The sequence below is a fragment of the Melanostigma gelatinosum genome (assembly GCF_949748355.1).
Source record: "Melanostigma gelatinosum genome assembly, chromosome: 16".
NCBI classification, from domain to species: domain Eukaryota; kingdom Metazoa; phylum Chordata; class Actinopteri; order Perciformes; family Zoarcidae; genus Melanostigma; species Melanostigma gelatinosum.
Genome location: NC_136649.1, coordinates 18,998,477 through 19,019,005, shown reverse-complemented (window position 1 = coordinate 19,019,005; position 20,529 = coordinate 18,998,477). Strand labels below are relative to the sequence as shown.

Here is a 20,529-nt window from a genome sequence, read left to right as displayed (position 1 = left end):
TGTCAACCCTTTCCCTCCAAAGTAACACTGTGATAGAATCTGACTCATTTGTTCTGGGCACTAATTCAACTTTATCCGACGGTTTCACGGCTTGAGATGAACCATTTCTCTGTTTCTGTCTATTAATCCAGTTCACAATTTACTGATGGCATTTTGTTGATCTCAAACTGTAATTTGAAAGGACTGATGCAAGCACCCTTACAGTAATATCTGTTTATTTACATCAAATGTAAACATTCAACTCAACATGAATGTAAGTGTAGTAAAAGGCATGTTTCACTTGTATAAAACACAGAATGTAAACTCTTGGCAACCTTGCATGTGAATGCTGAGAAGGAAACATGACGAGGGAGATCCTTAAAAATGTAAAACCGTAGTTCCTCTAGGAATGTGCAATTTTTGGCAATGCAAATGGGGAAAAACTCTGCCAATATTGCAACGACATGATTCTAAGTCGGATTTGGTTAATATAGAAAAACCTCCTTATAACCTACATTGACTACGATTATGACAAAATACATTGATGCAATTCAAGCGGTAATCGTGGCTCAGACAGGCGCTGATATTCGATAAGTTACTCATTTTTTTTTGTCAACCTGGAAACACCATAAAGAACCCCTGCAATTGTTTAGAAATGCTGGCACAAAAGTCGAGCAATTAAAATGCAAATTCTAGAGAAATCAAAAGAACACGATATTCGATAAAGATGCTGGTCGTTTACCCTGGCTAGACCCTTCACAGTTTCCTACAGCATTACAATACATCAAGTTGCTTTTTTGCCTACACTGTATTCACATTGTGTCACAAAGAGTCAAAAAATCATTTGTGGTAACATGATAATACAGTGGAGTTTGGTTTGAGGAGCACCAAATACTCACGTTATTATAATGTAATTACTGCATTATTACACAAAAAAGCAACTTCACCTTATAGTACCTCAGTATTACCTGACTGCTTAGTAGGTAAACGCTCAAAGTACAGAACATCAAAACCATATTGAAATGAATGATCAAAGAAAGACTAAGGACTCCTTTGAGAACTGAGATGGTTAAAAGTTGAATCAGTCCCACTCGACACCAAGAAGCTCACAGCTGATGTCCCACAGTCTCCGAGCTGTCTCCTCGCTTCTTCCCTGTGGGGCTACAAAGGCAGGGGCGCAGTCACTGAAATGAAAGAAGGGGTTATGATTACATAACGGCTAATGACGCTGTGAGTCATCACTCTGGGTGCAGTGATCTCATTTCTCTTTGACCTTGAGCATGTTAATGTTTAGCATCAAAGTATTTTACGTGTCTGGAAGGGCTGGACCCACGCAGACGCAAGGAACTTATCGCCGTCTTTTCTTTTCCTCTACAGTAAATTAAACGTCCTGAATCTTCACTTTGATGGCTCTTTTCACGGCAGCCATTTTAACAAGTCATTGCAGGGCAAACCCAGGTGTAATGAATGCAAGTATACTATAGTCCTGTCAAAATGGCCAATTCAAAAGGAAAACTAAGAGAATCCGACTGCACTTACACTAGCTTATGTAATTACGCAATGCCGGATGTTATTGATGTGCGTCCCTTTTAAATGTAGCTGCCGCAAGGAATTGTGGGACGGCATTATCTCCTTTTCTTTCGTACAGGATGGTCCAGTGTTCCCTATGCTAAAGGAGATAAGAAAGGAAACATTTAGGCACCTTTCCCAGGTCTTATCATGGCTGCCACTTAGATACTTCTGGGTCATTTCACTCAGTAAAAACTCTCTCACACACGTCAAACGTCCTTTTATAATGAACACTTACAACACAGTTTACTAGATTATGGGTCAATACATGTGGTCAGTACAAGTCTGTCACTCGTTTCGTTGTCTGTCTTTTACACTCGTAGCTCTGCCGGGTGGCAGAAGTCCCTGTCGTACTGGAGAGCATTTATGCTTTTGTTCATTTACAGTTTCTGTGTGGACTTCACAAAAATATGCATTAATAAGAAAAGGAAAGTGGTCCGTTTTGTGTCCATCGCCCTCCTCAGAGCCGCTAACCGTGACTTCAAGCGTCCGCTTCGTACGCCGCTCGCCAATCGCTCCATTAGCAGCTCGCTTCCGCCGCATGTCGGCAGTAGTAGAATTATAAAATGCAGAATTTAACTGCACAACAGCTGCTAGTATTGACAAGGTCAGCGACGCCTGTCATCCGTTATCCATGTTGAATTCATATACCAGTCTAACTAATACTAGCCGTGGCATTCCTTTACCTTCCCCCCATTCTCAAGAGTAATCGTGCATCATAAAATTATATAACAAAACAAATGACAAACTGTCTAATTGGAAAACCATAATGCAGCCAAGTTTTGAAGCAGGAAGCGTCCTCATGGTGACACTAAAGCTTGTGGGTTGTGTCGTTGGGGAGCGAAACATTAATAAAGAAGATGAGATCAGGATATCGCATGGCTTCTACGGGAACCCGTGTGTTGCACATTTTAATATATCACGGCACATTCCTTTTCTTTGAAAGGAACACAATCAATGTCGAGCTTGTTGTCACCTACCTGAAGTGTTTCCCAGAGATTGAGTGCAGTTCGTCTGCCACAGCGCAGTAGAGGCTGGTCTGCGCTCCTTCCCGTGGAGTTTTTAAGAACGTGGCGAAGACGGTGAAAAATATCATCATGAGAGTCGAGTGTCTGGTCAGGTCAGAGTTCACCGTCCCCGGGTGGACTGAGTTCACCGTCACATCGGTACCTGTGAGGACAGCAAACAAACATCACGACGTGTGACATCTTTCTTTTATTAATCCCACAATATTTGTATTTAAAATGAAATACAGCCTTTAACGTTCATATCATATATAACACATCATTAAATTGCTGAATAAAACAAAGAGACACAAAAATACTCACAATAATGCTCCTCCCGTTTTAATCAATTATAATCTTTACAAAATGGAGTATATTAATTGCAATAGATGCTAAATTGATCAAATATTAAGAAACAAATGTCTTTAATCTCATAAACTGCATCACTTGATCATTAAATCTAAATCATTAACATCATTAATGAAGAGCCTCTAACTTCTCAAATGTCTGCTGTTTGTCCATTGAGTAGTGCTCGGTCTGTGAATCTTTTCCATACATTTTTTGGCGTAAAGCAAGCTTGGGTCTATAACTGATTTTTACTATAATTATGTATAATTATATGGATATAAGCCCAACAGCAAAACCATAAGATTTGCTTTGAAATAATCCGGAATAACCTCTTCGCAGAATGTTTTAGTCTTCCTTCATTGCCACATACGATGAAACAATGTTCCTCTAGTTTACATACATTTTGTGCAAATGTCTGGTATGTTTTTGTTATATCGATTCAATTACTCTTTTTCCTCTTTCTAATCGGCGGTATCAGGCTGATTATTACGAAACACTTATAAATTGCCTGAAAAAGAGCTCAAGTTCTTTCTTTTATTTTTCATTACCTGACATTTTAGGCAAAAATATTTATTCTTTTGTGGAATTTAAAATTGTACTATCTTCTAAAAAAGACTTTTCATTACAAAATGCAGAAAGTCGAGGACACACCATCTGTGTGTTTTTAAAAAAGACTAAGCAAACATAAAGGGGTGTCACATTTAGAACTGAGCTCTTTGTGCACTGAGGTCTTGAAGCACCAACATTACCCCCCACCTTAAGACGAGTTGTTTGTCTCCGATTCTAACCACTAACCCTCCCTGTTACTACTCTGTTTGCCAGCGCGGAGCAGGTCACCTGTTTATTCTCCCACGTGTTGGTGTGTTTGGTGTCCGTGTACCTTTGAGTCTACGCGCCAACTCTCTGGTAAAGAGCACGTTAGCCAGTTTGCTCTGGCAGTATGCTAATCCACTGTTGTAGCTCCCCTGGCTGTGCAGGTCATGGAAACGGATCCAGCCGAAGTTGTGAGCCAGAGACGAGACCACCACGATCCGGGCCGGCGCACTGCGCTTCAGCAGCCCGATCAGGAGGGACGTCAACAGGAAGTGCCCTGCCGGACGTAAGACAGGCATACAGTCAGTGCTGAACTCACGCGGCATTCCATCAAGTTTTCAATCCAGTTTAAGGTTTGATTTATTTATTCATTAAAATACATTGAAGCGCGGCCTCACCCAAGTGATTGACTCCGATATGCATCTCAAAGCCGTCGATCGTTTTTGTGTAGGGGCACATCATCACGCCGGCGTTGTTGATGAGGATATGAATATGGTTGACCTCTGAAGAAGAGAACATCACAAGAATAAAAAGAAGGAACATGGCCGCCGTGATAACTGCTAAGCAACAACAAAGCCGGGCTCTGTGGGTAGATGCGACTCTGTGCTCACCTCCGAGGAATTGCTGAGCGAAGGCTCGTATCGAGCAGGTGTCTGCCAAGTCCAGCTCTCGAACCTCCACTTGCGCATTAGGACACGCAGCTCGTATACTGTCCGCGGCCTCCTCTCCTTTGGCCACATCTCGGCACGCCATGATCACCCGCGCCCCTGTCGTGTGGATAAACAAGCGGCAGCTAAGCTATGGACAAAACTGCATGAATTCATGGAAGGGAGGAGAGAGGGGGCTTCTGTTGGAGGTCTCGGGTTTTAAGCTTGTTGCTCAGTGATGCAGGACAGTGTTTGACAAAGTTAACCCACATCTTATGTCACTCCTCAAGCCAAGCATTACCGTAATAACACGGTCAACCAAAGATCATAATCTACAATATTTGTGTTAAGGTCTTTTGGTTGACATGGAGTTCTTTTAAATCTCTTTAAAATTCACATCTAAGTTCAAAACAAATAAAAGCTTGAAAAGAGCCTTTTTACACTTTATATTATACAGTACATCTTAGCAGGGTGTTTAAACCAAAATGAAGGCAAAAATATTAAAAGTCGTCCAGCAGGTCACCAACAACATTAGCCAACCAGCATCATCTCTAACTGACAAAGGCAACAGATGTTTTAATGTGACATACACAAATATAAAATTACTTTAGTCAGATCCATCTAAACTTTTTCACAGAAGACATTTTGACCCGTAGTAGCAGGAAAATCCCAGCTGTCACAACAACACCACTGATGTCTCTGTTCTATTCAAGTGTCCCCAGTAAGTCGAGGCAGTGAGCCAGAGTGCACAATACCAGGACCCTGAAACTGAAGCAGCTAAATGGAATTCAGCCATTTTATTACTTAGAACTCTGATTGTCCTGACCTACAGCCAAGAGCTTAGAGCTGGGCAACAATTAAGAATCATCATTTATTGTGTTGTGAAGATGTGATGATACCATGACGTCATTTTATTCTGTTGCACAAATTAGTTTTCTCCAGCCAATTGTGATTTAAAATGAAAGAAACGTGATGAAGGTTAATTTGCACTTAACATCTGTGTGATTGTCATTGTATGAATTTCCCATATTATATATAAATATATTAATGTATAGGGATATGGGATATGAAATACTCCTGAAATATATTGATTTCAATCTTATTGCGTAGCCCTACAGAGACACCTGTTTTCTCTTATTGTCCGGGGTACATTATGGATGTAAAGAGTCGCTGTGCTGTGTGTTTGAACGTAAAAAACAAAAAGTCACCTCGCACTGCCAGGTCCAGGGCCGTCTCCTTCCCGATCCCTGTGTTGGCCCCTGTGATGAGGACCGTCTTGCCTTCCACACTAGCTGAGGGCCTGCACACTCCTCCTGCTGCATATTTCCTGTTAATACACAATGACCACAGATTAATACTGGGGACATTGAATCACAGCAGACAGCTCACATTTGCATGAGGAGTAGCCTCCGTTCTGCAGGCAGTTATAGTCATGTCCTCGTGAGGGAGGATTGGACATACGGACAGCCTGGCTTAATTATTCACAGAGAAACTTGGAAAACGGACAGTTTCTGAGCGTCAAGTCAGACGACCCACGCCACTGAGCAGGACGGCCCCATAACCAATCGCTCTGTTGGAGTAATGCATACAAATGTTACTCCTCCTACGCTCAGCCTGCTGATAGGCCCGAGCACGCTCAGACGGACTCCCGGTTCAACTCTGTGCAAAGACTCCCACAGCTCCATCATTCTGTTTCATAGATTTTTTTCTGCTTGAAATGTCAGTCAGCGTCGCGTGAACTAATACGTGATGAAAAAAAAACCCCAACAACCTTTAAAATAACGACAAGTTGAGTTCAGTGGACGGACAGTATTTTATATGATGTAAATGAACCCTCATCGCAATGATTACATCAGTGCAATGTGATGCCCTGTCAGCCAAGTAACAATATACGCGATGTGTTAGACGCTGGATTTAAATATGAGAATACCATAAACGAGTGCGTTGATCGCTACTTACCTTATGTGTGGTGCAAATAAAATCACCAGTAGCGTCACCACTCCGAGGCCCGCGACAATTAATAAAAGCAACATCATACCACGGATGTGCGCCTTTCCTGTCTCCTCCTGCAGGGTGCTACTGCTCTGTAGGCAGAACAGCTGATGTCAAAGCATAAAGGGGTGCAGAGCTTAGCAGGGGTGAAAGCTACACCGCGAACGGCATCATGGGAAATGTAGTTTTTACAGCCTGGCAAACAAAATAAAATAAAAAATAGTGAAGGTTATCTTTATTATTTTTACATTAAAATCATATCCATGTTATGAAAACGTAAACTGTTATTTGAATTATTTAAATGTGTTAATTTATATCATATCAACTATTTCAGGCAATTCAATTACCTTATCGTATCGGACTGAATAAGTCAAGTATATTTCGAATTGATAACTTTAACTGACGATACAACTGCTTTTAGGAAAAATAGCTATTCACTACTATCAAGAAGAATACAAACACACAATCAAAATGAAAGAATTACATCAATATAGAAATTGGAAAATAAAATAAAATAATACAATTCCCCAAAAAATAAATGACGTTGAAAGTTGTTGTTTTTATCCGCTCAAAATTGAATAAATCATAGAAATAAATTGTTGTAATGTACAAGAAGAAGTAGTGTCTCAAAACGTAATTCCCCAGAAGGCGCAGTGAAAGCTGTCTGCGTAGTGCCTGAATACAATTGTTTAAATAATCTTTTACCATTATTTGGCTTTTTTTTGCATGTCGTATTTTTTATCTACAATGTTACTTTCAACCTGTTATTGATTTTTGTGTTTGATTTTTGATCTGGAGTTTTAGGCACTGGATCACGAGGTCCATCATCACGAGGTCCATCATGCGGAAGTTCCGGGAATCTGATTAACATGAAAGCAAAAACAGAAGATTAATTTAAAGTTGACGTGACTGTGATTAGTGTTGAGTAGTTGCTCCAGAAAAAGGCATCAAAAATGTCGTCGGAGGAATTCGAGAAATTGCACGAAATCTACAAATCACTGTGTGAGGAGCTCAAGCTGATGCCAGAGAGAGCTCTGAAATGCCACGGAGGTAAACAGTTCATGTTGTTTTACCAGCTTATGTTAGCTAACTGTATTACAAAGTCATCAGAGCATATGTTCTGAGCTGTGAAACTCTCTTTGTATCTACAGAGGAAAGGAAGAGGCTGGTGAGGACCTTCGATGAGAGGCATGGGGAGGCTGAGGAAGTGGTGAGTCCTGTTTGTTTGTTGTGGAAGTGATATGTGCCAGCTAACAATAAGCAATTAAAGCTTAAATGTTTGAAGTTGTTCTCAATGTACTTCCACACAGTTCCAGGAACAATTAGCAGGAAGACATCAATAGACATGTAGCTAAAAACAGGGACAACAAAGATAAACGCATGCATTACTGTTCAAAAGTTTGTAATCTGAGACCTGCCACAAAATCACTTCACAGTCATTTGACAGGACGGCTCTATATGTTTGAATTGTCTTTCATGCTTTTAGGTAGCTGTTATTTGGGATTTAAGGCTTGCAAAAAAATAAAAAATACTAATGTTTTGTATGTGTGGAGATCAAAACACTGTAGAATGGTTCACCTAGACCAGCGGTTCCCAAACTTTTTAGGCCGCGCACCCCCTTCTACATCCCGACCGGGTTCGCGCACCCCCCCCCCCCCCCCCCTTAATAAAAAAAAAAAAAAAAGAAGCAACAGAGCCTTTTAAGCCTTCATAGCCGCATAAGAATCGGACCAATGAGATGGTTGCGCGTGGCATTTGTTTACAAGATTTAGTCCGCTGTTAAATGTTGCAGTGTGAACACAAACCGAACAAAGGAGCAACTGCAACAAAGCAAACGAACTGAAGGTGTGAAAACGCCCTGAAACACTGCAACAAAGTTTCAATAACTTTCAGTGACACAAGGCGTCACTTTTAAAGAGCAATACGGATGCGAGGACACACGCACTGGCTCAGAGGCAGATTATCACATTTAACTTACAATTAATGAGCGACTAATGAAGCCAGGATGTCTTCGGACAAAGCATCGATGCGGCGCGACACAGTGTTGTTGGACACCGGGATCATGTCCAACTTTTTTGCTTCTTTCTCCCCTAGCATACATTCCACCATCTCTCTGGCAGCTGGCAAGCTCACGTCTTCAGTGATTGTGTGCGGTAGCCCCTTTCTCGCCATTCTGTAACCAGATATGAAGCCCGTAGTGCGTCATTTATAGACCCAACACATGAATGAGACTCCAGTTGTTTTTGGCTGTTTTGTAACTCCTCCAATTTCAATATAAACAATGTAAGGGGCTTTTGACTTGCACTGGCATGCTTGGTGTTCAGGTGGCGACGTAAATAAGAGCTTCAGACTGTTAGCCAGAACCTCACTGCACACCACGCACTGTGGCTTTGGGGAATCTGCGTTGCCAATCCAAGTGAAGCCCAGACACAGATACTTTTCATCATATTTCCTCTTTTTTTCCCAGTCTGATGCTCACTCTCGTTTCCTCTTTTTTCACCTTGACTCCGCGATGGGCCGATGTGCTCCCGATTTGTCTGTGCTATCCCTTCCTCCTTTTCGGTCTCCTCCGTCTCATCTTCCTCTGACTCTGGCTCGATTTCTTCTCCCGGTCTCTCCCCAACGCACCTCTCCGTTCCCCTCGCCTCCGATTCCTCTCTCTCTCTCTGTCCCTCTCCTCTTTTACGACTGATAGCTTCAGATGTCCCACCTGACAGTTTTTAAATTAAAATTACATTTTTTTTTTATATTTAATATTATTACACCATCACACTTTTCCTCTCGCGCACCCCCTAGAGGCAGCTCGCGCACCCCCACTTTGGGAATCCCTGACCTAGACGGACAATTTAAAGGGCAGAAAGAGCCAACAGTTGAAGAAACTGGAAGCTTTGTATCCAAATGTGTGCAGATTTAAAAAGGACGAGGTTTCAGTGTCAAGTGCACAGTAACGCCTCTAACATGCTGCAATGTGAACAGGTGGGTTGAGCTGGGTCAGGGAATATTAGCTGACCATACTATGGACTGACAAATCACAGTTTAACACGAGTCAATCAAACCAGTGAGTCGACTGCAGAGGGCCCAAAGAAACACCGGTTCCCAAAATTACACTCTTTTCTTTTCTGTGTCCAGTTACAAGGAATGGAAGAAGAGCTGCGTGCTGCACCTTCCTCCTACCGAAATGCAATGAGTACCAAGCTGCGCATGTACCGCCGGGATCTGGGCAAGCTGCAGAGAGACATGAAGAACTCTCCTCCTGGCTTTGGTTCGCCTTCCCAGACGTTGGAGGGAAGTCATCATGGCATCTATTCATCACAGAACCAACAAAGTGTGAGTGTGTGGCTGTCGACTCTGACATTTTGTAAATATCTCATCTCATTATGATCAAACTTTAAAGAAAAGGAAACATTTCAGCTGTCCAAAGTATCAGTAGAAAATGTATGTTTTGGTTTTCAGTCTCACGGATTGAAAGCATGAAGTGCACATCTCCTTTCAGATTTTTGTAAAAACAAATTCTGTGGAAGTGCAGGAAATCAATAAATTGATTTTGTAGAAGTTTGAAGAAAGTTTGGCACACTAACATGAATTTTACTGCCAAATAACCCCAAATGGTTCTCTAAGGAAGTAAAAAATATCTGACAATGGATTTTCTTCTTGCTCCTCGGTCACAATAAGGGATATTTACTCTGGTTGGTTTGTTGTTTTTGCCCCCCCCCCCCCCTATGCAGACACACATGCAGTCCCAGAGAGCGGTGCTCCTCCAGGGCTCAGACTGTCTGAACAATGCCAGCCAGAGTATTGAACGGAGTCAGCGCATCGCTGCTGAGACGGATCAGATCGGCACAGATATCATCGAGGAGCTGGGAGAGCAGAGGGAACAGCTGGACCGCAGCAGAAACCGAGTGAGCCGTCAATTGTTACTCTGCTACTGAACGGGATGAGATTGTGACGCTCCATTAGTTTTAATCCGTTGGGGATAGATCCTGTATGGTTTATATTTAGTTTCTTATATTTGATCAAATGTTTAGGGGCAAAAGCAGGTGGTACAGCTCAGATTTGGGTCAGTATGATCTATATTTGTTAGGTTTATTTTATTACTTTACTATAAGGAGAAGTAAAAAGACTGTTGTTTTCAGGCCATGATGTTGTTAAATCTAATCCGTCTTTTGTTTATTTTGAAGTTGGTGGATACCGGAGAGAACCTCAGTCGAAGTAGGAAAATTCTTCGTGCCATGTCACGGCGGTAAGTTCTATCCCTGAGGAAGTCGTACGTTTAAGTTATCTTGTTTTGATTAATGCACTAAATGATTGAACACTAAAAGTCACTTTCCTGACTTAGAAGAGTTGTTCGCTGTCCTTTTGAATTCCTTCCTCCGGATGTGAGGTCTCTCTGTCTTTGTAGCGAGCTCTTATTATATTATACTGTATTAATTAGCCAAAATGCTGCACATTGATTATACTGAAACATGGATTTGGTGAAAAATAAATATTCTGATTGGCTGATTAATGTGTTTCTGAATAACATGCTGGTGATTAGGGCTGCAACTAATGATTATTTTATTTTTTTATTATCGATGCGATTAACCTAATTATTCTCAATTAACCAAATAAGTGTTTCATCCATACAAATGTCAGAATATAATCCTAAATACCTCGTAGAGTTTTGTCGTCAGACAGTCTTAACCTAAAGATATTCAATTTACGATCACGAATGACAAAGCAAATCATCAAATCCTCACTTAGGAGAAGCTGGAACCAGCAAATTGTTGGCATTTTTGTTTGAAAATGTTCTGTCGATCGACTTCTCGATTAATCATTAAGTTGAAATTTCATGAAATGCGTTTGTGGAACAATGACCCTCTGTTTATTGTTGGTTTTCATCTTGTGTTGTCTTGTAGGCTGGTGACCAACAAGTTGCTGTTAGGTGTCATCATTTTAATGGAGTTGGCCATTCTGGGTGCTGTGATTTATCTGAAGTTCTTCCGACGATGAGCAAACTCAACAAAAACAATCTCAAGCTCTCGATTCAGAGCAAACCCAGACTCTCTTCACCCGTCTCCACTGACCCTCCAGCAGCAATAATGCTCCTCTGCTGTCTTCAGCCAAATGTTTCTGTGAGTCAATAAGGACATTGAGATGGTTCAGTCTGAATGAACCTTTACTGACAGAGGATTCTGTCCATGAGCAGGTGAAGTAATCAAGAATGACTAATGATGATTGTTGAACCTGCTAATGGACCTAACCTACAGAAACTTCACGCTCAAACCTTTCTCTGAGATTTGCATGGTTTTATCAGACTGTTCACACCAGTGATGCCCTGCAGGGTGATGTTGTGGACTTGTGTGCTGCAGACCTCAGTGTGGGTTCGACTTTCTCCCGCATGTGTAGATTCACTGTCCCTGTGAAATGTTACTGATAGACATTAGCTTTGATGAAGTGGCACTAGTTGAATCTTTTTGTTGTTGTGTCATCATGCCCCGTATCCAAATACTTGTATTTAGATCATTTTTCCAATTCTGAGTACTGAGACCTTTGGCCAAATATTGTCAGTCAGAGATGCGAATTAAAAATGGGTGGAAACTCTTAATACATGCAACTTAACTTAACAGTAAATAACGTTGTGTAATACAAAAAACAATCTTAGACAAAGCTTCAGCATTCCTGATTTGATTGTCTCCACATCATTAAAGCTAATCTTTAACCTCGGTCTACATTCTATCTGGTATTTTCACGGTCGGCCGCTGTGGAACCGATGGCACCAAAATGTGTTACAACCAGACCAGGGTAGTGCTGGGTGAGCAGCACCTGTTACTATAATGATAAGGTTATTTTTAGTGCCATGTACTTGTAATGTCGCCTCAATATTGTTCTTCCGCATAGATACCAAGTGGTGCCAAGTACAAAAACATGTTTGGTGACCTGCTGTTGTGGCTCAGGTCGGGGGGGAGGGGTCGAAAGAAATGTGTGAATCTTTTCTGTTTTTGTCTGAAGTATTGCTTTCACGTCCCCTTAAAAAACAACAATTAAAGTACAACTTGTGCTGTGTCTAACAGTACATACTATGGTTGTATAACTGCATGTACATTATGTTATATTTAATGTGATATAAGTGCAACTAATCGTTAATCTAACGATGATGCCAGCGACACTCATAACAATTTATACCAGTCCAAACATTGGCCATTATTTCTTTAATGTATCTGCATCATGTTTCAGCTATATGCTCTACAGATAGCAGTGATGGTCGACCACTTTGGTCCACTATTGGATGGACTGCCGTGACATTTCGTAAAGCCATTCATTGGTCCCTGAGGATGAATCCTACTGACTTGGGTGATCCTCCTACTTAAATGCGTGCACAACTCTGAGGTTCTTATTTGTGTTTTTTAGTGAAATATCTCAACTATTGGTGTCTCGATTCAGGGCACAAGTCTAACTTTGTTTGCCATTTTATTGATTCCCATCCCAACATGTTTGTTTTGTGGTGCATTGTTGACTGTTGGCTGCAGTTGAAGGAAATCAAGGCAGCTCTTTCTGTCGAGCCCTAAATTTGCAATAACTTTGGCGATAGTCTAGTTTTTCATCAGGTCAACGATACTTTGTCAAACTTTCTGGTTTATGACCATTTACTTGCAGAAGCAATGGCATTCCCATCAGCCTCGGTTTATTCTGTACTTAGTTGTATGCCTTGAAAATCAAATGAAACACATTTACACAAATACAAAATGCCATCACATTTATGGAAGCCCAAAATCTTGTATAAACTCTTTGTTACATAGACAATAGTCGTTCAGTGGCCACAGCAACTCAAACATTAGTTCAGATCAAACCTAAATCCATTTTGAATCAAAGCTGGATGCCAATACATGTACTGCTAGGTTCATAGTGAAAATACAAAAGTAAACTCTAAAGAAAATACATGAACCACAGCTGGTCCAAAGTGCAAACACATCATTTCTAACTTTTAGCAACGGACACAGCCACAAAACAGCCCACGTTAGACCGAGGCCTTGAAAATAAGTCAAACTTGGTTTATCACACCTCTGAGGCAGGTTCAGTCTCTTTTAAACCAAACGCATAACAAATATGTGGCAGCTGTGTCTAACACTTAACTTATTACACATACAGGAGCCAAATAAGTTGGCATTGCTGTTGCAATTAACAGTATTTCCATCAATAACTTTTGTCTGAGCATTATTCATGTGAACTTTTTACCTCAAATATGTAAAGCCCTTTTTATAGATGAAAGAATTCAGACATCTTAGTTTTCTTCATGGAAATAACACTGAACAGCGAAGCGATTAGAACAAAACCGTTAGCTACTATTAGATTCTGTCTTTACAGTCTTGTATTCAGGATTGTAAAGTGGAATGCTCAGGGATGATGTCGGTAAAGTTCAAAGCTTTGCTTCGTGCTCTCAGAGGCGAAGCTGCTCCGTGTCGTCCTTCACAGAGGGAATCTCATCGATGGACGCGTGAGCGCCTTCTCTCGTCTGTCCCAGACACGACGCGATGACGTCCACCGCTAGAGAGGCGGTGGCCTCCACCGCTTCAGGGCTGGCCCCCAGCATGGGATTTACCTCCACCAGGTCCATGACTGACAGCAGACCTGAACACATTCACAAGTTAGATACTAATACGTGACGATAAAAGAGGAAAATAGACAAGATAAGGTTATGTGACGCTGCCTACATAGGATGCTGCGGCCATGTTTGTAGTCGTCTGTACCTGTGTTATGGATTTCCTCTGTGATGTAGATTCCTTCCCGGTAGGTCAAACCGCCGTTCACTGGTGTTCCTGTGGCCGGAGCCAGAGACGGGTCGAACGCATCCACGTCAAAGCTCAAGTGGATCGGTCGCTGTTTTCTGTCCAAGGTGAGACAATTCAAGTGTGAATTTGAGGATCACTTCAACTCAGACGTGAGGAATAATTTGGTTTTCATCATATATGAAAAAACTAAAACTTTCAGTCGAAGTTAAACATTTAAAAATGTTTAACGGTAAGGGAATATAATCAGTTACCTCGACAAAAGATGGTCATGAGTGACTTCCATGACCCTTTGGATGCCGAGTCTGTCGATATCCCTCATGGTGAAGTACTGGATACCCAGGTCCTTCAGGATGTGGCTGTAATAAACAGGATCAGAAACATCAAGAACTATTTCCACAGTGCATTCAGGGAGAGTTGAGTTCATTGCAGCCACATATGTTCACGGTTGATGTTGTGTACGTACTGCTCTCCGGGGTCAACATCCCGCAGTCCGATGTAGACCAGGTCCCTCGAGGAGAGGAACGGCTTTGTCCAGGAGAACCCTGGGATAGCTGGCATCTGTGGTGGACAGATAGATATAATATAATTTGGAATATATATACGGTATGTATATATGTATCGGGCAATGTTTTTCTTTCAGTCTGACTCTCTTGCTCCTATGTAGTAGGGCTGGGCTGCCTTTACATCTCTGTGCACAGAGGTCCAGTATTTCATAATCAGGCCATGTTTGCACAAGAGGACGTTACGTCAGTGCTGCAGGCTATGTTGTGGTTATATCACAGCTAAAGGGCGTGGTTTCTGACGCAGGTTTCTATTGTTACATCACGTGGTACATTCGATATGCTGCACCTTCATCAAATCAAGTCAAATTTAAAGCTCATAAAATACACTTTTTCCAAGTCTGCTTCTAACCGTTTTACTTGTCTGTCGTAATTGCCTTATCGTCTATTTCTGTGATGTATGTTTTTAAGTATTTCTCTCTATTTTACCCCCCATGTAAAGTGTCTGAGTTTTTTTTAAAAGCTCTTCCTAAATAAAATGTATTACCATGAAAAGATGTGATTTTGAAGAAACAGTGCACGCTCAAATGTTAGCTGCTTGTGTTAATTAGTGTTCACCTTTTCTTGCAGCTCTTTGAGCATGAATGCGACAGGCTGGCCGTGAAGGTTTCCGGACGGAGAAGACATCGGCGTGTTTATATCGGCGTGAGCATCGACCCAGATGAGACACAGGTCAGGACACTGCTGGGCGTGGCCTGCCACCGATCCAATAGCAAGGCTTTGAAGGCAAGGCAAGGCAAGGCAAGTTTATTTGTATAGCACATTTCAACAACAAGGTAATTCAAAGTGCTTCACATAAAACCATTAAAAGCATCAAAACATAAGGCAAAAGAAAAGGAGATTTAAAAACAATTGAAGTGAGAAGGACAGTCTTATAAATATCTGGCGTTTGTATCAGTTCAATTCAGAGGACGAGAGTATCTTTAAACAAGACTCTTACCGTAGAAACATATGGTAAAATGACATTCAGTAAGTAGCCTTTGGACACCTAAATACCGTACAAGCTCTATACAGGTCTTGTTCACAAGCGGCACATTCTTAATAATTACCTGTGATCACCTCCGAGCAGGACAAGGGTGTGTCCTGCACCAACGGCTCTGCTCACTGCGGCAGCCAACATTTTATTTGCTGCACCCACGGTGCGAGGGAACTTGACGTTCATGTAGGGTTCGTCCTTCTCAAGGTGGTGGAAGGTGAGGTCGCCGAAGTCGTGGACAGAGTAGTCTAAACACAGTGACAGAAAGCGGCCGTCGATGAAAACACTGCGCTATCGTTACATTACAGTTTAGTTCAAAAGTACAACCTATTTGATGCAGATGCACACTGAATCCGTTCATCGTGGGGAAGGCTTTTAAGGCATTTAGCTGAGTCAAGTTTACGAGTGACGGAGAAAGAGTTCAGAGTTTTCACACCAGAACATATGACTGTTGGTGGACACACTGGCTGTTGCATTGAACCTGCAAACTGTTGCTTTAGGACAATCTGTCTAATTGTTAGGACACTGCCCTGTTGTCTGTTTTGCCGAAACCTCCGTGCTTTATTTAAATACTGCAGGTGCCAGTTTCAGTTGAAAAGCCTCCATAAATCCGTAGCTCCTGACGTCTGTCTACCTTGCAGTCTGGGGAGGCCGGCTCATTCACCGCCAGTGGAACGTTGGTGACTGAGCCCTTTCAACTTGTCCCATTTCCCACGTCAGCTCAGGTTCCAGCCGCTCAGTCGCCCTGCGCTAAGCAGTCCCAGCAGTAAAAATTTCCATTTGGGTTTGGATACGGACGGCAAAGTAAACGAGTGATGTGATCTACCACATTGGGGGTTCATCTGGCAATGTGATCCTTTATGGCAGTGTAGTGTTACTCTGCTGATCTAAGGGGAACCGAGGTGGTTCATTACCATTCCTAGCCAGGACAGGAATAGCCCTCGTCTTGGTGCAACAGGGAGCCTCTATTGCATGACAATTCAGAAAAAGTCTGTCATAGCAGCGACAGGCTGCTTCAACTTTCTGTGAAATGCAAGATTGTGCAAGAATAAGGTGTTTATTTCAGTTACGGTTCGGTTTCCTACGCTGGACTACGGCAGCTGTATATTTCTTCACCACTGCCAAGTTGACACCACTTTACCAGAGAGATGATTCCTCGCCAACTCATTGCTTTCAACTTCAGCAGACTCAGGACATTTCTCAAACCTCTCATTTTAGTTTTTTAAATATGAACATTCTACGGTATATGAAATCCTATGTTTGCATGCTGCAGTAATGTTACAAATCTTATTTGTAACCTAATTTTTAATCATTTGTCTCCACTTGTTGCCTCAATACATTAACATATGTGCCGTATACCAGTACTGTACATACATATATTGTATATTAGATACTACAGAGCAGACTAAAATGACCCCTGGCTGAGATTTAGTACTTTCCTATAATGAAAAGGGTTTGAAATCAAGGAGACAAGATCAAGGAGGCAAAATTAGTGACAAGATGAATTCTTCCCCATGCTAAAGGACAGTTTGCATAGATCTTAGTGTCTGAATAGTTCTTAAGTTACTTTCAAAATATACCAGGAATCCAAAATGTCCTTTAATAAATGATTCATTGGATTTGAATCACCAGAAACACATTTTCAATCTGTGCTGTTTACTGTATTCTGAATCAAGTTTAATACATGGGACAGAACTGTAAATACATATTTTAACACATTAGGTGCCGTTATCTTCATGCAGAATATTTTTATTCTAGTTCACTGGCATACACTGCAGGAAAATATATACATTTCTAAATAATAGATGCATGCATTAATAACGCTGTGGCTTCTGCCAGCAGGATAAAAGACTGTCAGTTGCGTAAAATAAAACCCCAGACGTGAAAATATCCTGTGTGAGGAAGAGAACGGAGGGAGGGAGGGGGGGGGGGGGGGGGGGGCTGTTGCTCAACATCTGATGCTGACGGCTGATGATCTCGACATGCCAGTAGAAATGCTGTAACGCTCCTGGCCTGTTTATTTGGCTGCAACACGGAAACAGGTCCCGATGTGCTGTCACGCACGTAGATGATCTACTGTATTAAGAGTTGCATAACGCTGCTATTATTACTTCTTTCATTTTCGATATGTCTCATGGAAGGTGCAGCAGTGAGTTGAAAGTGACCGTGTGTCCACTGTAGTGTAGTGATATGTATACATAGACTGTGGTAAACTACATAGTGAGTGTATTTATTGTAACGGTATCATACATATGGTAGCCTATAGTTTAAATCCTCTGTGGAGTCAACAGTGACTTCACCTCCCCATAGCTCATGGTATTTGTCCTTTTCTTGTGGTATAATTATACTATTTTGTTGGATAATCCTGCCTGCTAGTAGATTAGTTGTATGATGACAGTTTTTATTGTGTTTTATTAAAGAGAGATGTAGATAAACTACTTGGTCTCACTTAAAATGGGCATTTGTCAGCATTATAAATGTATATAAAATAAATATTTTTGTTAATGAATTACTATAAATCATAATATGAGTAGTCAGTTAAATACCTTATTACTTTATTGTACACAATGCCTATTTCTTTATGATATTTTGTACCATATCAATCTTGAAGTATCCTTGGCAGGCTGACTTTTCTTTTGTTTACAGTATTCGTGTCGTGACTCATCACCAGTCTCTTAAATCTCCTTTTTTTTTGTCATGTGCGTGTGAGCGTGACATTTCAATCACAATGCAACCTCAATGACCTGCCGAGCCAACATGAATAGCAGATTCTTTCCGTCTGAGGTGTCCTCTTTCAGATTCAAAGCAGCTCTCTCTCTCTGTCTCGGTATCTCTCTGTGTTCCCGCACGAGGCTGTCTACGTATCGGTTGAAACGGAAGATTTTAAAAAGAAAAAAGTTGTTATTTGGCAACATGTTGTGGGGGAAAGTCTGTGGTGAGGACGGAGTGGAAATACATCCGCAGCGTGTCCTCTTCCTGCGCCTTTCAGACCATGTGCCGGAGGCAAGAATGACTAAGCCAGACGATCTCCCAGACTGAATAAAGGAATGTAATGGCCTCTCACGTGTATCAACGCACAGAGTGACCCTGCGGATGGTCTACTTTATGCTATTTTTGCCCTTTTTAGTCTCGTTTTAGATGTTCCCGCGGGGACTGAATGAAACGAATCGCCATTGTTTCATCGTTCTACTTCTTGCAAAAATATACACAAAACAACAAAAGCACTGTTACTAAATGGAGATGTATAGTCAATTTAAATACTTAAATGTCCTGTTGTCTCATAATATTCCCCCACAAAAAAATAAAAAGGGATCACTTTGTTCTCTGCAGCACGTGCGCCTCTCACCGGCTACATGTCGGATGTTTATATTTACAGCTTCCGGGTGATGTAACGGACAAGCTCAGAGAACAGCTAGACGGTAAATCTGTCTAAACGCTGCCCAGGCGAACCTGCGTGTTACACCCGTCCACTGTTACATAACGCCGCTGCACCGGCTGCTGCTTTTTATTATCCCCGCGTTTGGCACCTACCTAAACCGGAGAGCCTCTCGATGAGTCCCGCATCTCTGATGACTTTAGGGCCGTGCTCCACGCCTCCTCTTTTCTGTGTTGAAATAAACAGAAAGGAGTTGATTCAGTTATTTGAAAATGAAGATTAATTATATATATATATATATAAAGTGGACAAAATATTTTCTTACCTGTCCTCTTGAAAACGGAGCTCCCAGCACAGCCACGGACTGAGCTCTGCTTTGTTGGCACGCGTGGCCGAGTTGAGATCTGAGAAGACGGGATAGAGGTCCTCTCAAAGGCATTTTTATTTTCTTTAAAAAAAAAGAAAGATCCGAATCGTCCCAGTGCAAATCAGTGCGATCCTAGACGCTGCCCCAAAAAGTCTGACGAAAGCGCTGTAGATGTTGCGCTGGTGGATGCTGAATGTGACCTGGTTGGTGCAGGAGGCTGGTCTTATTGCTCCTAAAGCTACTTAATATTCATGAGCGGGCGAAGAGGAGGACTTGGAAGAATAGTCGAGGTGATCTAACCTTATTTTTTTTGTTAGAAACATTGTATTCGGAATTATCAGTGAACTTGTATTTCTTTGATTTTTACATGTTCGTCTATTTGTTAAAAATCCCATTTTCACGAACAAGTTTCGATGGCATGCTGTGTGATTTTGACACCTTATATTTATAGTTTGTCACGTGGCAGGGTGTCCTGTTTCATGTACACCATGTACACCGACTGACACACCTTCAGAGTAACCAATGGGAAACGGCGAAATATGTGGGTTCGCTCTGTTTGTCAACAGCCTATCTATACATCTGTACATTTAGCCTAATGTATGTTACTCTAAGGTGTCTTTTCTAGTATCCCGCTATCATTGGCGAAAGAACAACGACTATTTAAACCTGTTACATAAAATGTACACTACACTATACAAACTCCATTAATCCCTTAAATTAAAGGTATTGTCAGCTAAATGTAGGCTACTTGTCAAAATTACAACTAGGCTACTCATCATGCAGAATATATGTTACATGTTTATACATTATTACTACTGATGCACTAATGTGTACGTTGGGTTTAATGGTTATCTGTTGGAGGCACAGCTAATTTGAAATAGACAGTGCAATTCATTTTCTAAAATCCTGTAAATTATCTTAATCTACCATTTATTCAAGTCAGATAAATTGAGTGGAAAATGCCTAAATGGCATTAATATGTAATACCTCATATATACAGATTAAAAGTGTGTACAGTACTGCTACGCACACGTCCGGGAAAGTAAAGCCCTATGGGTCTCGCGCTTTAACAATAAAGAAATGAAAGTCAGTTCCCGATCAATTCTAGCTGCTGGATCCGCTCTGCGCATGT

The 20,529-nt window shown here is 41.5% G+C and overlaps 3 protein-coding genes across 3 annotated transcripts; 1 reads left to right on the top strand and 2 right to left on the bottom strand.

Annotated features, from left to right (window-relative positions):
• Nucleotides 1-273: 273 nt before the first annotated feature.
• rdh12 (retinol dehydrogenase 12) lies at nucleotides 274-6,441 on the bottom strand. Its single transcript, XM_079287250.1, has 7 exons — nucleotides 6,320-6,441; nucleotides 5,569-5,687; nucleotides 4,325-4,480; nucleotides 4,112-4,216; nucleotides 3,781-3,990; nucleotides 2,529-2,718; nucleotides 274-1,163 (listed from the first exon to the last, which is right to left on the bottom strand). Exons 1-7 carry the CDS (start codon nucleotides 6,394-6,396, stop codon nucleotides 1,061-1,063), a joined length of 960 nt encoding a protein of 319 aa, XP_079143376.1. The 5' UTR covers nucleotides 6,397-6,441; the 3' UTR covers nucleotides 274-1,060.
• Nucleotides 6,442-7,186: 745 nt separating this feature from the next.
• vti1b (vesicle transport through interaction with t-SNAREs 1B) lies at nucleotides 7,187-12,351 on the top strand. Its single transcript, XM_079287270.1, has 6 exons — nucleotides 7,187-7,402; nucleotides 7,504-7,562; nucleotides 9,482-9,679; nucleotides 10,078-10,251; nucleotides 10,531-10,592; nucleotides 11,248-12,351. The coding sequence occupies exons 1-6, from the start codon at nucleotides 7,306-7,308 to the stop codon at nucleotides 11,339-11,341; spliced, it is 684 nt and encodes a 227-aa protein (XP_079143396.1). The 5' UTR covers nucleotides 7,187-7,305; the 3' UTR covers nucleotides 11,342-12,351.
• Nucleotides 12,352-13,070: 719 nt separating this feature from the next.
• On the bottom strand, nucleotides 13,071-19,578 carry arg2 (arginase 2). Its single transcript, XM_079286530.1, has 8 exons — nucleotides 19,356-19,578; nucleotides 19,186-19,258; nucleotides 15,728-15,902; nucleotides 15,237-15,396; nucleotides 14,582-14,676; nucleotides 14,370-14,474; nucleotides 14,077-14,213; nucleotides 13,071-13,957 (listed from the first exon to the last, which is right to left on the bottom strand). The coding sequence occupies exons 1-8, from the start codon at nucleotides 19,467-19,469 to the stop codon at nucleotides 13,767-13,769; spliced, it is 1,050 nt and encodes a 349-aa protein (XP_079142656.1). The 5' UTR covers nucleotides 19,470-19,578; the 3' UTR covers nucleotides 13,071-13,766.
• Between the last annotated feature and the right edge of the window lie 951 nt (nucleotides 19,579-20,529).

What these genes read in the sequence shown, in the direction of transcription:
- vti1b (XM_079287270.1), top strand. Translation starts at nt 7,306, where the DNA reads ATGTCGTCGGAGGAATTCGAGAAATTGCACGAAATCTACAAATCACTG. An exon ending in AGCTCTGAAATGCCACGGAG is followed by an intron (nt 7,403 to 7,503) that starts GTAAACAGTTCA and finishes TTGTATCTACAG; the next exon opens with AGGAAAGGAAGAGGCTGGTG. An exon ending in CATCACAGAACCAACAAAGT is followed by an intron (nt 9,680 to 10,077) that starts GTGAGTGTGTGG and finishes CCCCCTATGCAG; the next exon opens with ACACACATGCAGTCCCAGAG.
- arg2 (XM_079286530.1), bottom strand. Translation starts at nt 19,469, where the DNA reads ATGCCTTTGAGAGGACCTCTATCCCGTCTTCTCAGATCTCAACTCGGC. An exon ending in TCAAAGAGCTGCAAGAAAAG is followed by an intron (nt 14,677 to 15,236) that starts GTGAACACTAAT and finishes TGTCCACCACAG; the next exon opens with ATGCCAGCTATCCCAGGGTT. An exon ending in GATGTTGACCCCGGAGAGCA is followed by an intron (nt 14,475 to 14,581) that starts GTACGTACACAA and finishes TGTTTATTACAG; the next exon opens with CCACATCCTGAAGGACCTGG.
- rdh12 (XM_079287250.1), bottom strand. Translation starts at nt 6,396, where the DNA reads ATGATGTTGCTTTTATTAATTGTCGCGGGCCTCGGAGTGGTGACGCTA. An exon ending in CGCTCAGCAATTCCTCGGAG is followed by an intron (nt 4,217 to 4,324) that starts GTGAGCACAGAG and finishes TCTCTTCTTCAG; the next exon opens with AGGTCAACCATATTCATATC. An exon ending in TATCGGAGTCAATCACTTGG is followed by an intron (nt 3,991 to 4,111) that starts GTGAGGCCGCGC and finishes TACGTCCGGCAG; the next exon opens with GGCACTTCCTGTTGACGTCC.